This window comes from Camelina sativa, chromosome 20 (genome assembly GCF_030686135.1).
Source record: "Camelina sativa cultivar CO46 ecotype springtype chromosome 20, ASM3068613v1".
Lineage (NCBI taxonomy): Eukaryota > Viridiplantae > Streptophyta > Magnoliopsida > Brassicales > Brassicaceae > Camelina > Camelina sativa.
The window spans coordinates 1704473-1713437 of NC_141899.1; the positions used below are offsets into that span (position 1 = coordinate 1704473).

An 8965-nucleotide genomic window follows, 5' to 3' on the forward strand; every position below is an offset into this window, starting at 1 on the left:
TCTCTCCGTCTTTATTGGGATTTTGCTGATTTACAGTAAACCGGACTAAACCAAACCAGAACAAACCGATCATGTGACTTGCACGTGACTTAACTCTAATTTTTTCAATTTTGTTCTCATCTTCTCTCTCACTTTGTCATGGGCTTTCAAGCTTCATCATCTCCCAGGCCTCTCAGATTCTCTCACTTTGTGGATTCTTCAAACATGTAGATGCAGGTGTGTGTCATTAACGCAATTGAAATAGCAGAAGAGCCTTAAAGTCATCTTCTTTCACATGCCATCGAACCACTTTTTTGAATTAGCCCCAAAAGCACAATTCGTTACACTGAAATTTTTAGTAGAATGGAGGATAAGTCGTGGGATAAGTGTGTGGAAGAAGCAGTGAATGTGCTTGAATCGAGGCAAATTCTTCGATCTTTGAGACCCATTTGTATGTCTAAGCAAAATGAAGAAACTTTGGTGAAAAGCAGAGGCAATGGAGGAGATGAGTACGAAGTGTTCGACGGTTTGTGTCAATGGGATCGAACTTCAGTCGAGGTCTCTGTCTCAATACCCACATTTCAGAAATGGCTTCACGATGAACCCAGTAACGGTACGTTTCATTTTTATTTTCTTTCCAAGAGTTTCGGAGTTTCCAAAGCTACGGTTTGTTAAGTATAATTGATGGCTATAACTGAGTTGATTAGTCAAAGGTATGGTTTTTTTTTAATGTGGTTAATAGTTTACATTGACAGGGGAAGAGATTTTTAGTGGAGATGCATTAGCTGAGAGTAAAAAGGGGAGATTCAAGAAGCTACTTTTGTTCTCTGGGAATGATTATTTGGGTTTGAGCTCACATCCTACAATATCAAACGCTGCTGCAAACGTATGTTAACAAAACTGTTTCATGTCAACAAACTAAAAGTATAGATTTCTTCCACTGTCTTATGTTTTTTCTCCTTCAAGACAGGCAGTTCAAGAATATGGTATGGGACCTAAGGGTTCTGCGTTAATTTGTGGCTACACCACTTATCATCGTTTGCTTGAGTCTAGTTTGGCGGAATTGAAAAAGAAGGAGGTAAATAAATCTTCCTTTGAATACTTGAAATGGAGTCTCATGCTGTTGATATGTCTCGAACTGAAAGCAACTGATGCGTTTTTTTAATCCTTTTAGGATTGTCTTGTTTGTCCTACTGGGTTTGCTGCCAATATGGCTGCAATGGTTGCTATTGGAAGTGTTGCGTCTCTTTTGGCTGCTAGTGGGAAACCTCTGGAAAATGAAAAAGTGGCCATCTTTTCTGATGCTCTGAATCATGCATCAATTATTGATGGTATCCGTCTTGCTGAACGACAAGGAAATGTTGAAGTTTTTGTTTATCGACATTGTGACATGTATCACCTTAATTCGTTACTGTAAGTCCTTCACTTACCCAACTCCCCCCTTGATATCTAATCTTCTATTAATGACATCTATAACTGTTTGGACAGATCAAGTTGCAAAATGAAGAGGAAGGTTGTGGTGACTGATAGGTCAGTCTCATTTGCAACTTACTGCTCTTGTACTTATTTTTAGCTGTAGTATTTAATTGTCCAACCTGCTTTCTTATCTGATCATGGTTTTTTCCTTTTTGCTATTCATCTATATGTCGCTATTCATGATGCTAACTACAAAGGCTAAACATTTCGGATTGCTTATTAACGCCTTTGATGGTTTTAGACTGTGGACATATAAAAGGAAGTTCTTATGGTTGAAACTCATTTTCGGTTTTGACAGCTTATTTAGTATGGACGGTGACTTTGCACCAATGGAAGAGCTCTCTCAGCTTCGGAGGAAGTATGGCTTCCTCCTAGTTATTGATGATGTAAGTTGGTTGAAACTGTTCAAGCAAAATTTTAGTATGTTGGTGTCAACTACTTTTTTTACTGAAGCAAATTGATATTGACCGGTCAGGCCCATGGAACATTTGTTTGTGGAGAAAATGGAGGTGGCGTGGCCGAGGAATTTAACTGTGAAGCCGACGTAGATTTATGTGTGGGCACTTTGAGTAAGGCAGCAGGGTGTCATGGCGGATTCATAGCTTGCAGGTATAAAAGGCCTATGTGGTCTGAAATTCGTGAATCAAGAATATGTTTTAGTGTTGGTTGAGACCTCTATAAGGTCCATCAAAGCTTATGATAAAGTGAATCAATAATCAGTCTGAGTTGTCTCAGTTTCTCTAGAAATCATACAGAGATTTCAAAGTAGTAACAGCTTAAGTTTGTTTTATGGAAACAGCAAAAAATGGAAGCAACTGATACAGTCTCGAGGCCGTTCATTCATATTTTCAACAGCAATCCCTGTCCCAATGGCTGCAGCTGCTTATGCAGCAGTTGTAGTGGCGAGGAAGGAGAGATGGAGAAGAAGGGCAATATGGGAAAGGGTAAAAGAGTTTAAGGCATTATCTGGAGTTGAAATCTCAAGCCCAATTATCTCACTTGTTGTAGGCAATCAAGAGAAAGCCCTCCAAGCGAGCAGGTTCACACACATTTTCTTACTCTCTCTCACACACAAACAAACTTGTATAGCTGATTGATTTTTCTCATTGTTGCAGGTATCTATTAGAAGCAGGCTTCCATGTAATGGCAATAAGACCACCCACAGTGCCAGCCAATTCTTGCAGGTAAAGAAGAAACTTTTAATATCAATATTCGTTGAATCATTTTCAGGTGAAACTCATCATATGTTGTTGTGGAATTCAATTTCAGGCTAAGGGTGACACTGAGTGCAGCACATACCACAGAAGATGTGAAGAAACTCATCACTGCGCTTTCTTCATGTTTGGACTTTGACAACACCACCACCATTCACATTCCTTCCTTTATCTTTCCCAAACTCTAAAACAAAACCATTTTGCTGTTGTCTCAATAATTCTAAAATCTACTTCAAAAATTGTTGTCAGTGTCAGCGAATAATAATCACTTGAGCTAGAAGAGAGTTCCATGTACTGTATAGTTGTAATCCCTCCTACTTTGCAGAAGGAGCAATATATTTGAACATATATTACATCATGTATGTAAAACATTGGTCAAAGGGTACATTGTTTCCTCGGGCCATGAAAGCAAAAAGGCCCAACTGATAAAAGCATCACAAGCCCAAATCGTAGAGCTGACCGCGGGAATACGAGAAAGGAGCAGAGGCGGGAAAACAAACATTCATCTTCTCTGTATTCGGTTATGTATCTTTTGCCATTACTCTCCGTATTTGTTTTAAACGGTAACCAATCCCAACTAAAAGCAAAATTCAACTTAATACCAAATGAGTGGAGAATGTATTTTTTTTTTTTTCAAGCAAAACCATATATTTAGAAATTTCGCCATACGTTATACTATGTTTTCTAACAACATAAACACATCAAGATTTTATAAGCAAGAACATATATTAATACAAATCAAAGATACACATACTCTCATACGTTACACCAAAAGCTTTCTAACAACACTAGCATATAAATACATATACATATGTTGATCCAAATAATATCATCAAAACAGTTGCAAAATTGCTTCTAGTTCTTGTTCATCATTGATTCAAAATCCATAGCTTAAAACCTCAGTACTCAAAACCACTCGAAAATGTTAGAAATCTCCGATAGTGTCTTCTTAATCACTCTTGTCGCAATCCTCATACCAAGTTTGGTTTACACACTCACTCGCCTCAGTCACAAATCGAAGCCCGTGAACCTCCCACCGGGTCCACCGGGTTGGCCCGTGGTTGGTAATCTGTTACAGTTCGCGCGCTCCGGTAAACAGTTTTTCGAATACGTAGACGAGATGAGAAACATCTACGGCCCAATCTTCACACTAAAGATGGGAATCAGAACAATGATCATCATCTCCGACTCGAACCTCGCACACCAAGCCTTAATCGAACGCGGGGCCCAATTCGCAACCCGACCCGTCGAAACTCCGACCCGTAAAATCTTCAGCTCCAGCGATATCACAGTCCATTCCGCTATGTACGGTCCCGTGTGGCGATCACTGAGACGCAACATGGTTCAAAACATGCTCAGCTCAAACCGGTTAAAAGAATTCGGTCCGATTAGAAAAACCGGAATCGATAAGCTCGTTGAGAAGATCAAATCGGAGGCTAAGAACAACGACGGGCTCGTATATGTTCTGAGAAACGCAAGATTCGCTGCGTTTTGTATCTTGTTAGATATGTGTTTCGGAGTCGAGATGGAAGAAGCATCGATTGAGAAGATGGATCAGATGATGACTGAGATTTTAATCGCCGTCGATCCACGAATCCACGATTACCTTCCGATTCTAACTCCGTTTTACTTCAAGGAGAGACGACGCGCTCTCGAACTTCGCCGGAAATTAGTTGAATTCGTCGTCAGATTCATCGAGAAGCGGAGATCGGCGATTTTAAATCCGGGATCCGATGAAACGGCGTCGTCTTTTGCGTATCTTGATACTTTATTCGATCTTAAAGTCCACGGACGCGAAACGACGCCGTCAGATGAAGATCTCGTGACGCTCTGTTCCGAGTTTCTCAACGCTGGTACGGATACGACGGGGACGGCGATAGAGTGGGGAGTCGCGGAGCTGATTTCGAATCCTGAGATTCAATCTCGGCTGTACGATGAGATTAAATCAACGGTGGGAGATGATCGTAGTGTTGAGGAGAAAGATTTGGATAAATTGGTCTTTTTACGAGCTTTTGTTAAGGCGCTTCTACGGAGACATCCTCCGACGTATTTCACGTTAACTCACGGCGTCACGGAGCCGACGAATCTCTCCGGTTATGATATTCCCGTTGGAGCTAACGTTGAGTTTTATCTTCCGGGTATAAGTGAGGACCCTAAGATCTGGTTTAAACCGGATAAATTTGACCCGGACCGGTTTATTACAGGTGGAGAAGACGCTGATTTAACCGGAGTTGCCGGAGTTAAGATGATGCCGTTCGGAATTGGTCGTCGGATTTGTCCGGGGCTTGGTATGGCGGTCGTACACGTGGAGCTAATGCTGGCGAGGATTGTTCAAGAGTTCGAGTGGAGCACGTACCCGCCGGAGAGCCAAGTGGATTTCACCGGAAAGTTGGTGTTTGCGGTGGTGATGAAGAATCCGTTGAGAGCTAGGGTTAAAGCTAGGGTTTAAGTTTCGTGGATTTCACGTCTTTGACTCTTTTTTAACTTGACCAAACCCGGTTCAAAAGAAAATTCACATACTGTATTGTCTGATTTATTGTGGTTTATTTAAATGTTGTTTTGCTACTCTTCAATTATACTGAGTAAAGCCTTTCAACTTCGGTTTACTTTTTTGGTTTAGTTGCTTTGAATAAATGTTGTGTTCAAATTCAGCTTAGTATAAAGCACTAAACCAAATAAAGTTGGCTTAACTGGTTACTGAACCAGCCTTGGTTCGTCTCAGGTGATTTAAGTTAAATTGATTTTTGGATTGCTTCGGTTTACTTTGGTTAGAGATCTATTGTCAACTCTCAAGGAATAAGGGTCCGGTTTGACTTTATTAATTCTTAATTAAACCATCTTTTTTTTGTATACATATTTGGACTTTGGAGTACGTTTTATCTACTTTTTAAAAAAACAGATAAGCTTTTACCAGTCTGTAGAATTCCTTATTTACTACTACTCATGAGTAACAGTTGAAATATCTGACAAGTTAATTGAATTCCAACCAAGTCAAACACATTTTTTAATATATTTTTATTTCATTTTGAAGGCATAATATATAATATGATGTTAAATTCCGATTAGCTAACAATACACACTAGTATTTGTATTCATTGTTTTTGGGTCTACCAAAATTGGAAAGTGAGTGAGTTAAATGGCTTTCTGAAGACATTTAGATTTCCCAGGTTACTAATTTATTCAAAGGAACAGTTGGAAAGCAATAAATAAATAGAAAAGACATGCACTGATAATACAGAAAACTCCTAAAGTCCCAAATTGTATTTATTAGTAGGAAGAAGGTAGCTACTGAGTGAGCTTCTTGAACTGATATACGAATTTGGAGACTCCATGGAAGGAGACCGGAGAAGTAAAAGCAGAGAGCTATGTGTGTGGTTCATCAGCGATGGCCATTGCTTGGGATTTTAATTTTAAGGCTAAGGAACTGCCGCATCACTCTCTCTCTCTCTCTCTCTTTGTCTGTCTAAAAACTCTTAAATTCTGATAGTAACGTTCATTGATTTGTATTTTTCAGCTTTTCCCCAACAAACAACCCCCCCACGTCTTAATAATCTCAGCTGTTGACAAATGAAGTAAAGAAAAATACAATCACTTGTGTTTTTAATCATGTTAACTGGACCTGATAGGAAAACGAATTTAAAGTAAATGTTTTGACCTAACATCTATATGCCGACACATTGATGAAAGATGCTAGTTTTTCATGACTTTTAGATAGATAGATTGCTCATATAACAAAAAAAAAACATTTCTTAAAACATGTATCGATGAAATTATGTCTAATTGGAACTCGTGTTTTGTTGTTGAATGTTTAAGTGTTGATGATGTAAACACCTCATAGAAAAGAAAACTCTCCCACTAAAGATTCTGACATGTGTAAACTGTTAATTTCACCGAGATATGTTTCATATGTAGGTCCAAGTCCAATACTACCAAAAATAAGTTTTTGTATCTGCTTTCATTATAATCTAGTTAATGACCAGCATTACATATTTTGGGACATACAGTATCCTGTTTAAGCTTTTCTTTCATTACTCTTCTTACCTGACAGAGATCTCACCTTTACTATTTTGACTATTTGTTGTAACAATCAGTCCATGGTTGTAGGTTTCTCATAATCAATTATGAATTTAAACGTTGTTTGTTTCAATAAAAGAGTGTTCTAAACGGATCACCTAAAGTTGTAAACACATTCATGTCATTTTAATTAAAAAAAAAACACACCCTGCAGATAGGGCCAATACACAATTCAAGTATTCCTCATATAATCACCGAGCCAACTAATAATAGTCTCAACATATTAAAATGTAAACACTATTTAAGTTTTATGATTAGTGAAAGATCCTATTTTGAGAAAATATAAACAAAGTGTTTATCTTCCTTGAGTCATACATGCAAAATTAGAATCAATTAGTACTACTTTTAAAACACAATTAATTATGCCTCTGTTTCAGGTAGCAGCTATACAATTTTGACTATTTTGTTGAGTAATGATTTTTACCAAATTCCAACCCAATAAGTTTTTAACATTTAATTTCAAAATCTTTTTGCATGCTTTCACTCTCTTCTTATAAAATCTTCATCTTCATCTTCATCATCTCTACTGCTAGATTCATCAAGAAAACAAAAACAGAGCTAAGAAAGAAATGTCTCAAATCATCTCCTTAGTTCCAACTTCTCTTGGTTATACTTTGTTCGCCATTATCGTCTCAGGTTTCGTTTTCATCCTCACTCGATGGAGTTCTTCCTCAAAGAGAGGTTTAAACCTACCTCCAGGTCCACCAGGTTGGCCGGTGGTCGGAAACTTATTCCAGTTCGCCCGCTCCGGTAAGTCATTCTTCGAATACGCAGAGGAGCTTAAGCAAAAGTACGGAGGAATTCTCACAGTGAGAATGGGTACTCGTACAATGATCATCCTCTCCGACGCAAATCTAGTCCACGAAGCTTTAATCAAACGCGGACCCCTGTTCGCAACCCGACCCGCCGAGAGTCCGACCCGAACAATCTTCAGCTGCGACAAATTCACAGTCAACGCCGCCAAGTACGGTCCCGTGTGGAGGTCACTGAGAAGAAACATGGTTCAGAACATGCTTAGCTCAACACGTCTCAAGGAGTTCGGATCTCTGAGACAATCCTCAATGGATAAGCTCATAGACAGGATCAAATCTGAAGCTAGAGAGAACAAGGGACTCATCTGGGTGCTTCGAAACGCAAGATTCGCTGCGTTTTGTATCCTCTTAGAGATGTGTTTCGGTATCGTCATGGACGAAGCTTCCATCGATAAGATGGATGAGATTATGAAAACTGTGCTGATGACCGTTGATCCACGAATCGACGATTACCTTCCGATCCTCGCTCCGTTCTTTTCCAAGGAGAGGAAACGAGCTCTTGAAGTCCGCCGTGAACAGGTCGATTACGTCGTCGGAGTTATCGACAGACGGCGGAGAGCGATTCAGAATCCAGGATCTGATAAAACGGCGTCGTCTTTCTCATACTTGGATACGCTCTTTGATTTAAAAATCGAAGGACGTGAAACGACGCCGTCTAACGAAGAGCTAGTGACGCTCTGTTCCGAGTTTCTCAACGGTGGTACGGATACGACGGGGACAGCGATCGAGTGGGGGATAGCGCAGCTGATTGCGAATCCTGAGATTCAATCTCGGCTCTACGATGAGATTAAATCAACGGTGGGAGATGATCGTAGCGTTGATGAGAAAGATGTGGATAAAATGGTCTATTTACAAGCTTTTGTTAAGGAGCTTCTCCGGAAACATCCGCCGACTTATTTTTCTCTGACGCATGCCGTCACGGAGACGACGACGCTCGGTGGATACGATATTCCCGCCGGCGTTAACGTCGAGGTTTATCTTCCCGGTATGAGTGAGGATCCGAGAATTTGGAGTAACCCGAAAAAGTTTGACCCGGACCGGTTTATGTTGGGTAAGGAGAATGCTGACATAACCGGGATTACTGGAGTGAAGATGATTCCTTTTGGTGTGGGACGTAGGATTTGTCCTGGGCTTGCAATGGCAACCGTACACGTGCATCTGATGCTTGCGAGGATGGTTCAGGAGTTCGAGTGGAGTGCGTATCCGACAGGAAGTGAGATTGATTTCACCGGGAAAACTGAGTTTACGGTGGTTATGAAGAATCCGTTGAGAGCTATGGTCAAACCAAGGATTTAAAATATTTAGATTTACGTATTTTATTTTTGTTTTCATTATAAGAATATTAACCATTATTGTAAGGAGTTATTGCTTATAAAGTTTTTAAGTACCCATATCTACACAATACGAATA

At 39.8% G+C, this 8965-nt stretch overlaps 2 protein-coding genes and 1 pseudogene across 3 annotated transcripts; all 3 read left to right on the plus strand.

Moving 5' to 3' along the window:
* The first annotated feature begins 91 nt into the window (after positions 1-91).
* LOC104768657 (8-amino-7-oxononanoate synthase) lies at positions 92-3049 on the plus strand. The gene is made up of 10 exons (XM_010492676.3): positions 92-592; positions 735-865; positions 950-1057; positions 1154-1392; positions 1468-1509; positions 1754-1841; positions 1931-2064; positions 2255-2494; positions 2571-2639; positions 2725-3049. The coding sequence occupies exons 1-10, from the start codon at positions 343-345 to the stop codon at positions 2855-2857; spliced, it is 1434 nt and encodes a 477-aa protein (XP_010490978.1). The 5' UTR covers positions 92-342; the 3' UTR covers positions 2858-3049.
* Positions 3050-3382: 333 nt separating this feature from the next.
* LOC104768658 (cytochrome P450 77A4 pseudogene) lies at positions 3383-5275 on the plus strand (annotated as a pseudogene). Its single transcript, XR_015593923.1, has one exon. The product of XR_015593923.1 is annotated as a cytochrome P450 77A4 pseudogene (transcript).
* Positions 5276-6966: 1691 nt separating this feature from the next.
* LOC104768659 (cytochrome P450 77A4) lies at positions 6967-8957 on the plus strand. Its single transcript, XM_010492678.3, has one exon. It carries the CDS (start codon positions 7313-7315, stop codon positions 8849-8851), a length of 1539 nt encoding a protein of 512 aa, XP_010490980.1. The 5' UTR covers positions 6967-7312; the 3' UTR covers positions 8852-8957.
* The last annotated feature ends 8 nt before the right edge of the window (positions 8958-8965 follow it).

Excerpts from the sequence above, each read along its gene's own strand:
- LOC104768659 (XM_010492678.3), top strand. The coding sequence starts at position 7,313 with ATGTCTCAAATCATCTCCTTAGTTCCAACTTCTCTTGGTTATACTTTG.
- LOC104768657 (XM_010492676.3), top strand. The coding sequence starts at position 343 with ATGGAGGATAAGTCGTGGGATAAGTGTGTGGAAGAAGCAGTGAATGTG. Across the intron at positions 1,510-1,753 it reads AAGGTTGTGGTGACTGATAG|CTTATTTAGTATGGACGGTG; the intron begins GTCAGTCTCATT and ends CGGTTTTGACAG. Across the intron at positions 1,842-1,930 it reads TCCTCCTAGTTATTGATGAT|GCCCATGGAACATTTGTTTG; the intron begins GTAAGTTGGTTG and ends TTGACCGGTCAG.